The sequence below is a fragment of the Notothenia rossii genome (assembly GCF_949606895.1).
Source record: "Notothenia rossii genome assembly, chromosome: 11".
NCBI lineage: Eukaryota > Metazoa > Chordata > Actinopteri > Perciformes > Nototheniidae > Notothenia > Notothenia rossii.
In genome coordinates this window covers 6,777,844-6,796,971 of record NC_136910.1, presented here as the reverse complement: position 1 = coordinate 6,796,971, position 19,128 = coordinate 6,777,844, and the positions used below count along the sequence as shown (strand labels likewise).

General features: G+C 38.9%; 1 protein-coding gene and 1 pseudogene across 5 annotated transcripts in view; one reads left to right on the top strand and one right to left on the bottom strand.

The window, feature by feature from the left end:
* Positions 1 to 345: 345 nt before the first annotated feature.
* LOC307025667 (neuronal pentraxin-2-like) lies at positions 346 to 11,348 on the bottom strand (annotated as a pseudogene). Its single transcript, XR_013810584.1, has 5 exons — positions 10,707 to 11,348; positions 9,367 to 9,586; positions 6,041 to 6,285; positions 5,300 to 5,478; positions 346 to 2,309 (listed from the first exon to the last, which is right to left on the bottom strand). The product of XR_013810584.1 is annotated as a neuronal pentraxin-2-like (transcript).
* A 6,436-nt stretch (positions 11,349 to 17,784) lies between these two features.
* trrap (transformation/transcription domain-associated protein) overlaps positions 17,785 to 19,128 on the top strand; it is a 116,397-nt gene continuing 115,053 nt past the window's right edge. For all 4 annotated transcript variants that reach the window (XM_079657576.1, XM_079657575.1, XM_079657574.1 and 1 more), the window contains exons 1-3: positions 17,785 to 17,957; positions 18,637 to 18,686; positions 18,910 to 19,020. In XM_079657576.1, coding sequence (XP_079513702.1) covers positions 17,837 to 17,957; positions 18,637 to 18,686; positions 18,910 to 19,020 — 282 coding nt within the window. In that variant the 5' untranslated portion in view covers positions 17,785 to 17,836. The remainder of the gene's footprint in view (positions 17,958 to 18,636; positions 18,687 to 18,909; positions 19,021 to 19,128) is intronic.

The following is a 19,128-nucleotide window of genomic DNA, read 5'->3' as shown; positions in this document are numbered from 1 at the left end:
TCTTGAGGGAGTGTGTAAGTGATGTAACCCCTGACCTTTTGACCTCTCTTATCTGTTTAGTGTTGCTAATGCCGGAGCACACCTGTTGTTCTTGACCAAAGCCACTTGAGCCTAAAGATCAGCCTGTGTCATTAAATCATGTCCTCCTTGTCAACCGCTTGACTAATACGGCTAAAAAATAGCAAATGTATTTTAAACTGGTGTTGATCTATCATACCAACAACAAACAAGAGTAACTGAATGCTTAAATAATGGAATACGGAAAGTATACTGATTAGGATGATATCTAAGGGGCCTGGCAGATGAAGAAAACACGATTTTGTGAATTTATTTTGCAGTCATTTCCTTTATTTCCCACATTTTCATTTATTGGCAAAGCAAATGGTTTTCAACACTTAAAACATTTGATGGCACTTAAGTCTGCATGAGAAGGCCACATGACAAGATCGACAATGCCTTACATTACTAAAAATAGAGATTACATAAAAAAACTACATTTTTTCTTGACAGATACACTTGACAACGGACAGTGACACTACACAAGTACATTTAAAATACATTCTTGAGAGTGTGATTGGTCTAACGTGTTACACTTTCTGTCAACGAAAAATCACAAGTAAAGTTATATCACAACAATGAAGCTATGAATATTTTTCCAACATGATTCACCATTTAAACAGGTTTCATTCAGAAGAAAAGAAGGCAGGACAAAAAGCACTGTGATAGACTGCCTAGTATCACCGGTATCCGTATCCAAGAATAAAGCTTTACCAAGTGGAATTTTTTACTTACATGAAGGCTGCAAAATCAAAAGTATTGCTTCTAACATTCAATAACTCTATTGCACAGAACTACAAGCTACGTGCACGTAACAGGTAAAGTGCCATATTTTAACCCCCCTAACATGTCAGGGTTATAGGTTTGATTGGTGTTGGCTTTAAGCCCATTCCCTAGTTAAGGAATAGACATAACATTAGCCAGACCCTTGATCTTACCTCCCTTCTCTCCCATGCTGCAAGCAACATCAACTCACAGGTCAGCGGCCAACAGTCTGGACCCTGTAGTGGCGTGCGTCTGAGTAGGACTAGAGTGGATTTTCATTACTCCAAAGCTGTTGAGTGTGGTGGGAGGAGTGTGTGGGCGTCTGCGAGGGATGAAGATGTACAGTAAGTGATGTCTTAGCACCAACACCTGAGGGTTTAAGTGCTTCTCAAATATCTTTCCTTGCAGAGTAAGAAAAAAGAACATTTTTACACGCTGATATTCAATGTAAAGCCCACGAATTGCCAAGCAGACAATGAAAAAAATGCTGAATGGATGGAAACACTTGCACTAAAAAACCTGAACCGTTGACTTTAATTCAATGTATTATAACAACACATTTCCCATAACTGTATTGGTTACTTGAAAGCAATTAAATTAAAGGTCCACTATTATACTGTTTTCCATCAATATATTATAGGTCTCAGATATATACAAAACATGTCTCTGAAGTGTTTGGCTCCAAACACCAAACAGATCATTGCAGCATTACCCATAATCCCCTCTGTTTGAGCCCTGTTTCCAAAGTGCTGATTCTCTGTCTGTTACTTTAGATGAAAATAAGGAGCCTCTCCCCACGCCCCTCTGAGAGGGATTTGGTTACAAAGAACACAATGGTGCTCTAGGAGGAGATTCAGATGATAAAGTGGGGTGGGGGGTTACCTTGGTTGATGATTGGCTAATGGTTACACAAGCCAAAAAATCGTTATGACATCATAAAGTGGCCAAAATCTGATCAGCTCATTTTCAGACAGGTTTTTATATAAATGGATCAGGACAAAAAGAGAGCAAATCTTTTTTCCTGACACTTTCAGAGTCTCTTTCCACAGAGGGGACACATGTTGATGTAGAAGAGACATGAAAAATTTGATTTTGCATAATAGGTGAACTTTAAGTTTAACCCAAAAAAATGTGTAATTAATATCATTGCTTTCAATTAACCTAATACAGTTATGTGAAATCTGTTGACACAAGTCATTTACATAAAGTCAACGGCTCAGTTTTTTAAGTGTATCTAAAGAGAGGCACGAGAGTTTTTAAGCTTTAGGCAGGCGCTCCTGACACGTCTCCATGGGCCGCTTGAACGCTCCCCTCCCAAACACTTCCACATTGGCTGCTAGCCAGGAGATCACGTTCCCGGGGATGTAAGAGCTGCAGTTGGCCATCGCCTGGATCTCCACCGGCTTCAGGATGCGGTCCCAAATGTTCACCTGACTCAGCTCGCCCACGAAGGCCTGTCCGGCATCAAAGCGCCCGCCCACCACGTCCTGTAAGAGCAATAAACAGCGGGATGGTAATTAAAAAGAAGCATCATGAACAATATAATCAAACGTTAGGAGGAAGTACTTGGTGGGAATATTGGTGGACAAGACATTAAACTTTTAATTGAGGTGTTTCTGTTCGATGCCATAAATAATGAAGCACATAACACTGAGTGCAAATGTGTGAAAATGTCTGTAAATCTTTAATATGCCACTGATAGGGTTTTAATTAGGATTTGTTTAGGAAACCAAAGAGATTATATTTGTTTTATAGTCCTTATTTGTGGAAATATATACTACAATGCTTGTTTGATTGTGAATATGCCACTCCATACACACAATGGTCCATCTGATATGTGATCAAACCCCAGCTATACATACTAGAGTACACACGGTCATTAGGTACTATTAAAATATAGAAGCCACCAGTATACAGTGTGTATATTGTACAGTCATCTGAGCCGCTTTTCCCCCTTATTACACCTCATTACCATGTTCACCATCTAACATAATCATAGTTAGTGCTAAAAAAGTACAAGTAAGAATGAGGTTGATGGAGATAGCATTCGTTTTTTGGGGTTTTCGGTCCTAAACCAGTGTTGAACACATTTGACGTGACGATGTCTCTACACAGAAAGGTGAGAGGAGCATCACAGTCACAATAGTTTATCCTGAGGGGAACATGAACTTCAGGAACAAAATTCGCACATCAATCATTTCAATACTTGTACAGTAATATGAAACTTCAAATCCAAAATATCATCCTCTTATTGGCAATTAAAAAAAAAAGGTCAAAGGACCAATATACAGCATATCATCTGGGACCATGAATATCTTTAGACAAATGGGTGAAAATCAATCTTTGTTGAGATATTTGTAATTCATAATTAAGATAGATAACTTAATGACTGCCAGGGAATCAACACGTCATTAGGGTTCATCCTCTGGGGAACATGAATGTGTGCGCAAAATTCGGTTCGACCACTATTAACATATTTCAGTGTAAATTAAAGTGGTCGACCATGAGAACAAAATGACTGTTCCCAGAGAGGCTAATATGGCTAAAAACACATTAAAATGTTCCATATTTCATACAAAAATACATAAAATTCTGTATTATAATATATTTGTTGCTTTTCACTCGTTGTTTTGAATTGGACAAGATGATCATAATACTAAGAATATATAATGTAATATAATTGACCTTGTTTATTATCGAGCGTGTCTAATTACTGACAGTGTAAACGCGAGAGAACACGACCATCGGATCTTGCTTACACACAGCACACATACAGTTTCATTGGTACCAATATGTCGAGTGACCTTCCCCTGAACCAAGTGTGTGTCTATTGTGTTGAAGCTTGTTGAAACCAGCTCTAGCCCGAAAATGATGTAACATTTTATTACCAATTCAGGACAAATGCTCTTAGCCTTTCTTTGCAGAAATCACAAGGTTGAGCTGTTTTTCTTTCAATAAAGTCTAACAAAATCTCTGCAGAAATCCTCTGATTGTGCTCGGTCCCTCTGCAGATGCTTTGTTATTTGCTATTTTCTCTTACAAATATAGAAAGACATTTTGTTTAAAGGACAGATTTCCATCGAAGTTGCTGTAAACTACTAATGTACTGAAGTAAAAGAAAAGAGGTACTTGTACTTGAATATATAAATCTACTAATATATTATCATATATTATTATAGGTTTAGCTACCCAGTAGTATATCAACTAATTTAAATAATACCCGCTTTTACCAAGTGCAACATTGAAGTGATGAACACATTAATGCATCAATAATTAGAATAAAATCATTAAAAAAACTAAATACATGGTGTTTTGTTTCTGCATAGTGAGTCATTTTACTTTTGGTACTTAGGTACTTGAATGCAGGACTTTGGCTTGAGTTTTTTTTAGACTGTGTTATTGCTATTCTTACTTAAGTCAATAATCTGAGTAATTATTCCACCTCTGCGCAGTGGTCAGTCATGTAACTTGAACATGTCATATAATAATAAGGGTTTCAAACACTGGTTTAATTTCCACAGAAGGTTTCTCATTCTTTTAACCCTCCTATTGTCTTCGTTCCCCCCCCCCCCCCCCCCCCTTACTTTGGTGTTCGCGTTCAAATTTGACCGGTCCTGTTTGAACTGCTATTACATTAACACAAAAACCATTAATCAACACCAAATGTCATTTAACACCCTTTCAAACTGTAGATATTGTATCAGACTACTGTTATACATTAACAACTGCAGTAAATATACAAAGAACCGACACTGAACATGTATTGCGTGTGCCAGGTGTGATCCATGTGGGGGGATGGGCACATAAGGGGGGGAACACATCTAGAGTATGTGTGTGTGTGTGTGTGTGTGTGTGTGTGTGTGTGTGTGTGTGTGTGTGTATGTGTGTGTGTGTGTGTGTGTGTGTGTGTGGTGTGTGTGTGTGTGTGTGTGTGTGTCCGGATGGTTACTAATTCCTTTTCTTTATGACCGGGAACACCATGGGTGTTACAAAGTTGACTCAATCATCCAAAATTCAATGAAAGTGGTGATCAGCAATTTTATATGTTAAAATGTCTACTGTGAAGGATATCATAAAGCCTTAATGCAATCGAATGTAAAACTAAAAAGTTATGATTCATGAAAGTATTAAATCGGTCAGATTTGACCCGAAGACAACAGGAGGGTTAATAATGCGCAGATTGGTCAGCATCAATGGGCAATGATAGGTTTTTTTTTTTACTATTATATTGGTAATTGTTTTGTCATGATAACCTGCCACCATCTTATTTCTGCTTCAGGTGATATTCCATCTGCAGTTTGCAAAGGTGTTCTAAAAAGAACCCTGCTCATAACAGAACCACTTGACATTACACCAAGAAGTGTTTGACCTGTGATGCTGTGAGAAATGATGCTCCGTCCTCAGAGGTGATTTCAGGTAAGTGCCTGCTATATTTGATACAAACGGCCTAGAATAGATAATGGCTGCGCTTTCTCACCTGCTCCTGCCCCAGGATGATGACCCCCCCGGGTTTGATCGGGTGCCAGGCCGCCAGGTTGTCCCCGCTTCCCAGCTTCCCTCCGTCTTGGTAAGCGTCCCATTGGCCGTCCGTGTGGTCCAGGCGATGCAGATGTGATGCCACTTCCCGTCCCGTACCTCCAAAGGTAACTGGGCCACCTTGGATTCAAAAAGCAAAGCATTTAGCTGTGGTTAGCATCCATTAAGTTTTGCTAATAATATGAAAGGAACACAAAATAACATGATAGGCGAAGGGGTGGGACATTTTTAAGCTGGTTGAACAATCACAACAGAGACGGCCAGCTAACCAATCAGAGCAGACTGGGCTCTGGTTTAAGACAGAGGGTGAAAAGAGGTGCTGCAGCAAAGGCAGTATGAGAAAATAAAGAGCCTTTTGGACATTACAGCATGGAGACATGTCACAGTAGGGACACAATATCCAATTATGTAACCGGAAAATAAGCATGCAAGAGCCCCTTTAAAAATGCATTAGATTTTAGAAGCTTATATTATGATATTTCATGTCAAATATTCAGTTGAAAGTAACTGCCAAGTATATTTTTGTTGAATTAAACAGAACAATAATAGAACTTGTAGACTGGGGCTGATTTTACTGATGAATAGTGATGGATATATTCTTTCAAATCCGGCAATGCAAACTAATTAGCTGTGTTTTTCTTCCATAAAACTACATGTATGGTGTTGCTGCTAGTTGACTTGCCTTGTCGTTGATGAGCAGCTCTATCGGGTTATTTCCCCATTCGATCAGCACTATCTCGTTGGCCTGCCCCGGCACACCGTAGGAGAAGGGCGTCCCGATGCCAGGACTGGCGCTGGACTTGATCCACATGCAGAGCGTGAAAGCGTACATCTCCGGCAGGGTTTTGGTGATGCGGCCGTACAGGTAGTTGGTCCGCTGGGGGAGGGACAGCTTGAACTGCTCCGGGGAATTGAAGTCTCCTCCTCCTGTAATGAGACAGAGAGACAAGGAAGAGGAAGAGACACAGTGGGAAAGGTTAGAGGTGACCCAGGAGGCGTTTTAGAAAAGAAAGACAGGAATCAATAAGCACTTCTCCTTATCAGTTCAATAAAAAGACAAAGGAAAAGCATACTTCAACAAGTATGAATGTAACTACTGCACAAGCTTTAATATAAAATGACACTAAAATAAGAAAATATATTGCAATAGAATATAATGTCCTTATTGCACTAGCTTTACAGTAAGTATTGAACAAAAATAAGAACAGTTATTGAGCTAGAATACATGTCATTATTGCACTAGACTAAGAACATGTATTGCACTGGAATAAATATAGTCATTTCATGAGTAGACACATCATTTTCACAATAGAATAAGAGTGGTTATTGCAGTAGATCCAGTTAGTTTGCCCTTGAACAAGCAGACTTCTAATTACACATTAAGGGTCGTTTGATGTTTGTGGTAGTTAAGTTTGCTTATGGCAGAAGTTTCTAAAACATGCTCATAGTTTCCTTGGAATTAACACAAGGTAACAACATCCCATCAGCATCACCTCCCTTTATGTTTGATACACAGACGTAATGGAAAACCTCGACAAAAGTGCCTTTTATGTCACTTCGTCTCTGATTCATCAGACCCTTTCCACTCCACTCTTTTATTCCTCTGAGTGCCTTCCTCTGCCTCCTCTCCATTAGTGTAGTAGATACATACACTGTAAAATATTACCATGATTTCACAATATTTAGCTGTAATATTTTACTGTTTTAACACTTTACAGTCTTTACCTGTAATGTTCACAATATAATACTGTAATTTTGAATTTCACAGTGAAATCAATACAGGCACAGTTAATTACTGTGAATGTACAGGCTAAATGATTACCAGGATTTCACAACATGTTACTGTATTATTTCACAGTAAAATACTGTATTCAGACCATCCTCTGTGATAACACAACAAATTAAGGGATTTTCTTGCTTTTATCGTTCTTGCTGGCTTTAAATACTAATTTCTTTCTTTGGTGCAGGTTTTACTTAAATTGAAAGGGGCACCGCTGCATGTGCCTTAAAATAAACGATGCAACATATTAATCTATGTAAAATTGAAATTGTTGTCTTGGCTTAGTGTTTTCAGATGCTTCCTGGGCATTAATCCTGAGACGGGCTCGAAAGCCAAAAAGAGCCATGGCAATTTAAACCCCCATGTCAGCACATTCTTCAGAAAAATTGTTGACTTCGAGTGGATGTCTGTGTATGTGTTAAGTGCTCCCCTCCTTGTTTTCTGCACCTGGTCTGCCCCTGGCTCCGCCTCTGCCCAGGTGTTCCAAATTCCACTCAGCCGTGTATATATAAAGAGAAGCTGGAGGAGAAGGATGACTCGCCTATCCTAATGCCGGGAGACACTCTCCTTAGAATACCTCTTACCTCTGGCCATATTTTTGCAGATGTGTTTATGTTTAGCCTGGAGGACCTGGTAGTCCAGTTTTCACAGCTTTATTTTGTTTCCCACAGGGTTTATATTTGATTTCTGGTTAGGGGGGGGGGGGGCTCTAGGTCCTACGGTCCGTGGTGTGGCTGGCTCGGGTTCCCTCCTTCTGTTTGTTCCTTTTGGCCACTCCTCCAGACCTCTTTTTGTTTCCCGTTTTGCTTGTGTGAGCAAACGGCTGATTATCAATAAATGCTCGTTACCAAGTACCGGTTATTGCGTGTATTCTTTCATGTTGCGGGTCTCAACACGAGCCACTACCGTGGAGTAGAGGTTGGGGCCGTAACAACATGTCCAAGACACTGTGAAATGTACTTTGTACTTCAATGGAGTAATACAAAGTTAAAATGGGCATTTTCTTGGTTTTTCTTTGTTGATTGAGCTGATTGAATTGTGTAGTTATGGTAAAATCCCAGTTAACTACTCAAATTTACAATGTATTATCATATTATTTACATTTGTATATTTACAGTAAATTACTGGCTACTGTGTTGCATGACTTCTACAGTAATAGTGTGAAAATACAGGTAATTACTGTAATCTATGTACAGCAAGGTACCATAATACCACAGCTCTTTACTGCTATATCACAGTAATTCCATGGGCATGGCAACTGTAAAGTCACAGTATTTAGTTGTACTTTTATTCTAATTTACTGTAAAATATCTACAGTCAATTACTGTGAAATATTTACAGTACATTACTGTGAAATCCATGCAACTAGTAGCCAGTAATTTACTGTAATTTTACAGCCAAACATTTTACAGTGTAGCTTTATGCTTTATTATATACATTTTCCTCCTGTGTGGCACCATGCACCATATTCCAGTTGGTGGGAAGTAGTGGAGTACAAATACTTTGTTACTGTACTTAAGTACATGTTTCTTGTATCAGTACTTTACTCCACTTCTTATTTTTCTGACGGCTTTTTACTTTGACTTCTTACATGTTGAACACAAATACCTGAACTTTCTACTTCTTACACGTTGAACACAAATACCTATACTTTCTACTTCTTACATGTTGAACACAAATACCTGTACTTTCTACTTCTTACATTTTGAACACAAATACCTGTACTTTCTACTTCTTACATTTCCCAAACAGGCTGGTTCCTTTAGTCTGAATGTGTGTTTGGTGGCGTGATCATTATTATTTAGAGTCATTGCGTGCCTATTGATTTGAACACGATCCGTGTATCGATCATTTCCTGGTCTTCTCTAAAGAAGAGGGACCAATGAAAACGTTGTCATGTTGCCGTTGTTCAGCATGGAAACATTCATTAGCTAACAACGACATTATTGTTCTATTAATATAAAGGGAGGTCGGGTACTCTTTAAAACAGCTGCTAGTTATGGGTACTTTTTACTTAAGTGAGTTTCGAAGCCCTCTTTACTTTTATTTGAGTAAAGAAGTTTAGTCAGTACTTCTACTTTTACCAGAGTTTTTTTAAACACGAGTATGTGTACTTCTACTTGAGTAAAGGGTGTACTTTTGCCATCTCTGTCCAGTTGACTCATCTTACCAGATCATCCCAAAAAAAACTCTTATCTGGATTTTATGATGTGATTTTGACACTTCACCTTTCTCCAGCTCACTGATCCTGTCCACCAAAGCGCTCAGGGTGCTTTCGGTCTTCAGCCTGTACTCGGCTGTGGCGTTGGACAGCATGCTCTTCTCCTCCTCCAGGTTGCTGACCTTCTTCAGGAGCTGCTTCTCCAGCTCCCCGAGGCGGCGCTGCAGCAGGTCCCGCAGCTCGGTGGGGAACGACGCTCCAGATACGTTGGCTCTCAGATGCTGTTGCTAAGGAAGGACGGACGGGACAACATGAGCAGGAAGTGCACACCGAGGATCATCAGCCCCCATTGAGCTTACATCACCACTCTATGATTGACAGGCCCACAGTGTCAGGGTTGTATAACGCTTTGGTTTTCCAATTGCGTTGTTTGATTAAATGTAATTAGGCTTGGCTTGTTGAATTCACTGTGGCACTTATTAACCACCTGTGTATTTTTCATGCAAATTTAAAGTGGAAAAGCTCATTAATTAATATTTTTGGACATGATAACTCTCGCTTGAGATATCTGCAAGTATGAAGTCCTGATGGCATCCAGACAATGAACGGGAAGGGGGATGTTTGGATATGTGAAATCCAAATCTATAGTAAGATCCTCTGCCTTCTATCAAATCATATACATATTCTTATATTACACTGCACTGTAACTTTGAATATTATATCTTATTCTATTTAGTTTGTTCCGATTTTAATTTGTTCTAGTTTCTTGGCTTAAATGTCATTTTTCAATGTGTTTCTGTTGCACTATATCTTGAGGCTTTAAATGTTTCTTTATAAAGCAATTTGGATTGCCTTGTGTTGAAATCTGCTATATCTAAAAATGACTTGCCTTAAAACCCAATATTTATGTAATCAGAACATTCCCCTGGGTGAAGTGTCGTCTATAAAATCTCTCTAAATTCGGTTTCTTTGAAAAGGCTTCAGTTGATGACATCAAACATGTGGCTTCAGATTCTCATTTTTTTGATTTTGGTAGAGATTTGTTAATTTTCACATATAGTTCTGTGATGTCTTACACTATAGGAATGACGTATGGGTCTGACATTAAGCATAATTAACCTTTTAAACTGGAAAAACTCATTTTACTTTTTTCTCGCTTAAGAACCTATAGCTTAGCAAACTCAGGCAGCACAACTGGTCCTGCGTAATTGATTAATTAATCTCATCCCCAGATACCTCTGATTTGAACAGTGTTTAATGATTCTCAGAAGTGCCAACAATGTGCCAACTAAGTTTAACGTCACAGCAGTGTATAGACAAGGTGTTGTAATCCTATAATTCCTAGAAGTCAAACTGTTCTTTTACGCATGGCTTTGGCACAGAGGCTTGCTTTGCGCATTTCCTTACCTCCAAGTTCTCCAACCGGTCCTTCAGCCCTTGCATGGTTTTCCCCATACTGTCGATGCTGTCATTTGGATCTCTGGGAACATCCCCCATTGTGTTTTGCTTCTCTTTCCCCCAGGAAGCCCCCTTGTCGTACTTCCTATCGTCAGTGGTTGAGGCACAGAGGGACAGCTTGGTGGTGAGCTCGTTGATGGTGCCTATCTGTTTGGAAATCATTTCTTTCTGCTGTAGGATTGTCTCTCGGAGCTGCATGACGGTATTTCTGAGCTCCTCTTCCTGGCCCCCCACGTTTAGCTCGGGTAACAATGTCACCGGGCACGTGGGATCTCCGCTGAGGGGAATTGCGCGGCAGATGTACCGCTTTCCATCGTCCAGCTGTCCATTGGTGGCTAACTGACCGCGGCCCAGGGCACACAAACTCACCAATCCGCACAAGAGTGAAAACATACCGGCAGAGATACAATTAAAGTTAAAGCCAAACCCTAAATACTCTATCAAAATCCACCGGTAACTTCGGTGCGTAAAAGTGCAGGTTTACCCAAAAAAACTCACGTATAACTATCTCTACTGGGTAGCGCCATGCCGGAGCAGCAATATGAAGACAGGTCTGAGCAGACAATCCGATCAGGGGTGACTCGGTCACTGTAAGCCCGGTTAATGTGGCTTGTGTTCGAGGAACTATTTGTGGCTCGAACAGAGAGCACTGCGCGGTGCTGATCTGACAGCTCCTCTTAGGAAAGAGGATTACCAAAAAGAAAGGTGTCTGTGGAGCTCTGCGATTGGCTGTAGTAGGCTGACGTCAGCATCTGGGTCAAACATTTGTTGGTTCATTTATTTGCAAAGTGAATTATTAAGCAATGAAGACTAAGGAGTTTACTAATTACAACATTTAAGCTGAGGATGGCTAACTTTGGGAAGGTGTGATAAAAAAAATGGAGACTCAGTTTATTGTTTGTTTGTTTATGATATTATATGTTCCCATAATGAATGTATTGTTGTCTAGAGCAGTCCTTATTCAACATTAAGATTTGGTCAGAAAAGTACGGAAGAGGATTATAGGGCCACATGTTTTTGGGATATCTCACCAGAAGTGGGTTTTTTTGTTCTAACTTTAAAGCCAGAAATGGAAAGTCTGAACCAAAAAAACGTTACACAGTTTTTAAGAAAACATGCCTGTGAATCAATAGTGTTATGTTTTCTTTAAAGTACCAAAGTTTAATCGATATTGTCATAACATGCCAACTCTTTCTTTCTCTCCAACACATCAAATGAGGATTGGGGAACACTATTGGTAGAATGTAATGAAGAACAATTGCGGAAATTGGTGCTGCCATGTTGGTAAATAACGCAGAAAACGGGCCAAAAGGGGGTAATTTCACTAGATAAAAATCCCACAGTGCTCTCTACGCTGCCAAAAACCCATTACAAAATCTATCCAATTCCAGCAGCATGCTATCAGCTGCTCCACATGATACAAAACTGGTCTGGTTTACATGTCAGAACAATATTATTGTTCAAACGTTGTATGAATCGAGCAAATGTCATGAAAGGTACATGAGTGTAACATTGCTCCAGAACATCAAAATAAACTTAAATTAAACCCAAGACACCTTGCTAGAAAAATGAAAATGAGAAATCTATTTCAATTTAGTGTCAATTTCAGGCATCAATGTCGATTCAATACTTCTGTCTGATGATATTTCACTGTTGATTTAAATCCTATTATGTTATCCGGGTGATAGAAAACCAAGATCCTAAAATAATATAAAATGTACGACCAGTTATTTGTATAAGTTTAGTAACAATCAGAAAAGTAAGAACACAATATACAAGCAAGTAATTAAGACATTTTGTTCCACTAATTAAGTGCGCCACTTGAGTTTTCCCAGCCATAACAAACCTGAGAAATCGTTATGAATGCAGGTGAGTCCTTCAATAAAGGAAGCATTGGGGAAGAAACAGGATGTGGTGGTAAACAATTAGCCACAGCTGCCTGCCTGGCTGTGAAAGGTCAATACACCTCGGTGTGCAGACTGGAAGACAGACCACTGTGCTTTGAACACGGCTCTGAATCATTCAGGGATAATTATTTTTAATGAGAGGAGAAACAGTTTGGTTTCATTCACTAAGAGCACATTGTTGAGTGTCGGCGTTTAAAAAACAGCAAGGAACTCATCTGCAGGACTTCTTTTTTGCTCCGATCAGATAGAGACGCTTCCACTCAAGTGATTACATAGAAAAGTTTGTTACTAGGCTACCATCCCTACAGGCAGTTTCAGAACAACGTCAATGCAACAAATCAGTATCATGTAAAATAAAAACCATCTGAAAAATGAGACAGGTTCAACCAGTTTGTGCCATCTGAAATGGAAAGCATTTTTCATTAGCTTCTCATTCATCTGAAAAATAATGGGGGGTTTTTTGCGGTGGAAGAAGGAACAATACGAATTAAAAAACACATTTTAAATCGAGCAAAGGGGTCGGGCCACATTCAAAAGGCCATGAATTAAACTTGGGATGTTTTTGATTTAAATAATAAGACAGTAAAGAAGACAAAGGTTATGCCGTACGTGACATATTTGGATACATTGAGTTTCTTTTTGAACATAAATGAGTGTTTCTGAGGGGAAATGTCCCTTTGTTGGAACCAAATCCCAAATCCCTGGCTCAAATCAGACACCGATTTTTCACGAGGTGTCATAAGCCAAACTTGATTTGAACCACTAGTCTTACATCTTAAACAGTGCATGTTCTTTAATAAGCTAGTTGTATTTATTTTTAGCTGAAAGTAACTACATCCGAGTGGAAGATGGAATATTTCCCCCCGTAAATGTATTGAAAAGTAAGTATAACGTAGTAGTAGTCAAGTTTATGTAACACATAACTGAAGTGAACTGAAGTAATTTGATGAATACTTTCCATCACTGTAAAGGAAAAAAGAAAATAAGAAACGTTCAGGACTGTAGCTGATTTCTCTGATAAATGGTGTTTGGATAATATCATTTGGCAATACTTTCAATGGATTCAATCAGATATGTTGTAAAATATTTTTGCAACTGTCGTCATAAATTATATTTTGATTTTACAACAGGACAACTTCCCAACAAATGTAAATGTTATCAAAATACAAGCGAATTTTAGCGAAAAGATTTACGAATATATCACAGCAGAGATTTTTGGTGAGTGGAGAAAGAAAGAAATAGGGGAAGCGGGATCTTGCTGTATTGTTTGGGAATCAACACCTTCAGTTTGCTGGTTTGTAGCTTTGCAAAGCTTGTGAAACATCTATTATTATCATGGGTAACGCACTCTGCTTCAGATAAACCCAGAGTTTAGACATCACACCTTCTTTCTGCTACCGAGGTGAGAGAGACAAAAGGTATTTGCCAGTCCAATTTGAACTCATGCTGATTAAATCACATTATAACAACAACCATATTCACAAAGCAAGGCATGGAGTCTTTTCACAAATGTTCATCCGGCTGGTTCGCAGAGAAAATGTCCTCTCATTCTGCAGACCTCAAGGATGGAAAGAGTGAATGTGGATGTGCGCATGAATAGATTCCCAGGTTATTGTTGATGATCAGGCTCAAGGGAAGTGCACTTTTTTTTCTATATGAGAAATAATAATGCAGGGGTGATCATGCTTCATCATAAGGTACATCAGCAGCTGCAGAAGTGCACACAAAAACACACACACACACAAATCTAATGGACACATGAGTGGTTTTTGGAAAGCGGGAACTACAGCGTGTCATCCACTCTGGGGATAAAGCCCCTGTCACACAAAAACCTCACTAATGAAACGAACAGGACAGCGCAATAAGCCTGAGACAAACATCTTTTAGCAGATCTTTATTACTCAGAGAGCGAGAGGGAGAATGAGAATGTCACATTATATGTCAAATTATCTTGTACATTTTGTATGATATTAACTGAAAGGGATATCTCTTTTGTCAGTGGGTTCACTCTGTGGAAAGAGGAGGCTGTGAATGAGAGAAATATCAATCAAACCCATTAGTAATGAATCTAAGCAGGAGACAGGACATGATGAATAATTACCGCCTTTCAACCTGACTTCATTATTTCCAAAGCTATGGAGAAGAACCATTATGTAAACGAAAGAATGTCACATCTTTAGGCCATTTACACGTCGTTTGAATGCATAAAAGCCACTTCATATAATGTCAATGACACTTGGGAACAACCTTCAAATGATCATGAAAGATACTATACTTTAATTTGCCAGATAAAGCCATTGTAAAATATTATTTGGCACCCATCATGTTCATATTTTCCAACATTAATAAAAGAACAACACATGAGACGTACAAAACAACAACTAATAATTGACCACTGCTATGACCTGTTATTTCTCCAGCCATATCCTTACAACATATTTAAAAACAACACAGTCTCTGGTGATTTATTACACACCGAGCACTGAAGATTTCAGAGCAAGTGACTTTAGAGACTTTCCTTCATTGGACTGCCATCTTGTGGTAAAAGCAAACAATGCAAACTCATACAAGACATTTTAAACAGTGAATAAAGTACCTTAATTCCAGGGTAATGTGGCAGCAACATCAGAACTCTTCATGCATCAATTATCCAGTTTTATCTCCCACTCCTCAGTATCAGCTCTTAAGGGTCGCCTTGTTGTGAAATATCCCTCTAAATTGACATTTGCATGGTATTAAAGCCCTAAAATGTATTAGAATGGATGAAAAAGACATCCAACAATCAATCACTTAATTTAAATAATGTATCACTTTAAAAAAAAACACACTACCCATGGAAGTGACTGTACGCAGTTACCTGCTAATGTACCTCTTCTGCAAACAACCCAGGGAGCCAGAAGACCATCGAAAATGATGGTCATATAACCACTGATTTCCCTTGTGTATCGTTCCGCTGGTACTAGAATTAAACGTTTGACCAATAAAAGTCATTTTGACAAAACTGTTCATCAATTTAATCACTTATTTGTATATGAATTAGGCAATCAAACAACATGACGGTGTATTCATTCATAGAGGAAAATAAATAAGGAAACTATGATGCACAATACGCGGAGGGATATCACACATCTTTGCTAGGCGCCGCAAACCCTCTACAGCAGTGTGAGCGCGGCGGATACCGAGCGACGGTTTCCTGTCTGTGGCGCTGGGTGAGTGCAACATTTTCGCTTTTTCGTGTGAAATGTGACCAAATAGTAGGTGTTTTCCATATCCTACTGTGAACGGATAACTTTTAAACCAGGTTTTGTCTGAGAAAATGTGCTTTCTCCCTCTGGTTTGAGTTTATTCCCTCCTTTAAGTTTGAGAGCAACGGGCGCTTTCTTTCTTTGGGAAAGCTAGCTTGTTAGCTCGCGGTTGCTCGCGTGTTCTGCAGATTAATATTAAATTTGCATGTGTTGGCTTCATTGAGTGGATGCATTAAGGTGTTACGCCTCTTAATAATAGAGTAGTTTCTACTTTGCACCTTGAAACGGTTTTCAATTCACAAATACGATCGGGGATACAAAAGTCGTGCTAACTGATGCTTGTGATGATGTCATCAATGTGCGCCCGTTAAGAGGCATGTTTGTGGATTTGTTACATGATTTGTTTTGCTTGTCAAATTCTTTATATATACAGTCTATAGTCAAACTCTGACATTTTCCCGACACAAATGAGATTTTTGCCGCCATTTTCAGCATAAATCATGTTTAGATTGAGTTTAAGTCAACTTTATTGGCAACTTCTGTGTGTGTGTGTGTGTGTGTGTGTGTGTGTGTGTGTGTGTGTGTGTGTGTGTGTGTGTGTGTGTGTGTGTGTGTGTGAGAGACAGGGATCGAAATGTCATATCTCATCGTCCCAAATCTATATAGAAAAAATAAATACTCATACATAAAGTTACATATCTATATGTATTTAACTTGGTGAGATTGTATATTGTCGTGTATATTCAATATTTTCGTTATATTGTGTATTATTTAGATACTCTATTGTCCTTTCTATTGTGAATTTGTAGATACTAGCTGCTTTTTATTACATATATACTTGCCCTATGTTCCTTTTATTTTATTATATTTGTATCTTATTGCATCTTATACATATTTTTAACTTGTGTAATGCTTCGGAATACACCACGGCACTGCTGTGACAATAATTTCCCAGTTTAGGATAAATAAAGTATCTATATATATATATATATACACACACACACACACACACACATTAATCAAGTTTCAAGGCTTTTATCGTCATATGTACAGCTACAGTGTAGATATGACAATGACATTCTTAGGTCACAGGCTCCTCCAACAGAGCAACACAATAAAACAGATAATAGTGCAAGTAAATCAGAATATAATAGAAACAGTGCAGAATAGTCTTTATACAGGGTGCCTGGAGGGTCTTAAAAAGTATTAAAAGTTGATAAATCAATTTAGTGAAAATGAAGGCTATTAAAAAGTATTAAACGGAATTTCCCAAGGTATTACATTTTTAGCTTGTTTTCAATAAGTATATAAATTGTCCAAAGAGGTTTTATTCTACAGTCTGCCTGAATGTAATCATTGCGTAGGTGTGTAGTGTGATTCTGTGTAGTTTATTTATGGCATCCCGTTGGATTTGACGCCATCTAAACAGGACATCGCACGCTCACTGCTTGATAGCGTGCGAAGTTCCGTTTATGCCGGTTGTTAAACAACATCGTTATGGGGAAATGCAAGTCTGCGTCCAAATGGTTGGAAGATAAGGAGGAAGGACAATCAATACTGTATATAGTCAATGTGAGGTAAAGTGTGTCGCCAATGTAACCGGTTAGAACTCCAAGTGGAGATGAGGTCTTAAAATGTATGGAAAGGGTCTTAACAAAGGTCTTAAAAGGAATTACATCTGACTTCAGGATTCCTGCATATACCCTGTTATACAGTAATTGGAATATTGATATATATAAGTTGCAACCAGGTGAATGTTATGGATGTTCTTTCTAAAGTTCAGGTGTTATGGCCTGTGGGATGAAACTGGCCATATAAATAAATCCAATTGAATAAAACGGCTCTCTTTTCCCCCACAGTGTACATGTTATCCCTCTGAGATCAGTGCCGACTGCTGTCTGCCCCCCCCCCCCCCCCCGCTGCAGCCATGTCGGTCCCGTCGGCCACCATGGCCTTCGTGCCGGCCCCCAGCCCCACGGTGGTGGACCAGACCACCCTGATGAAGAAGTACCTGCAGTTTGTGGCAGCGCTCACAGACGCCAACACACGTGAGTTCATAGACCCTGAACTATATTTGTGTACTTGATGTCTAAAATATTATTCATTTACTGACAACATCTATCTGACTTTAATCACATTTGATGCATAAGTGCATGTTTTTTTTTTTTATAATATAGCATTCAAAACGATGTGCTTTATCTGTAGTGATTTAAAGCCAGTTAAAGTTTTTTTTTTTGTTTAGAACTTTTGTTAGTTAATAACTTATTTGTATTCATTAAAGCGTAACAACATTTTATTTTACAATTGTAATAGTTACAGTTGGAGCTCATGTAAGGATGGATGCAGCTTTTCCATTAAAAACTAAAAAGTTCATATAGTATTTTTTTATATTTAAAGGAAAACATAATACAAATTTCTTAAACATACTTAATTTATTGTACCTTTTTTAATTATGTTGAAGTTGTTGAGACTCTTGTGCTCAGCTGGGGCGATGTGATGAGAGCGATGTTCTTTAGTCCAGTCAAAGGTACCTGAATGTGAGAGTGCTTGCGTGGGTAAGTATGTGTGAATGTGAGTGTGACGTACCTTTTGAACAACATGGATGCTGTAAGCCAAACTGATAAGATCTGAGCGTCCCTGCTGAGCACAAGAAGACAGCCGTGAACATTTAAGCTGCATCTTTTAGCAAGTTTGATTGATGCCGACATTTTGTCCTTCAACTTCCAGCCGATGAAACGAAGCTGAAGATGATGCAGGAGGTCAGCGAAAACTTTGAGGTAAGTTTGATGAATGTTTTGTCTCTTTTGATGTGTTGGGATGGATTTGAAGAAGTCTATTCAAGTGTAATTCTCTAGGGATGTGTTTGACCTTGGACAATACAGTAAGTGTTTCATGCCGCGGAAAAAGGCCTGCAGGAACAAAGAAAAGTATTTGATGACATCTTGCACATTACCAACACCTGACTGCATGATGTAACATGTCCTGGACTTTTCATTTCAGAATGTGACATCGTCTCCTCAGTACTCCACCTTCTTGGAGCACATCATCCCCCGCTTCCTCACGTTTCTGCAGGATGGAGAGGTGCAATTCCTCCAAGAAAAACCTACACAGGTGAAGCTTCAGACAAGAGTTGCGGGCAGAAGTACTGATTTGGTTAAAAGTCGAAACATCACTGTACGGATTGACTGCTGTGATTATAATGTCAAACACCCTCTGAGT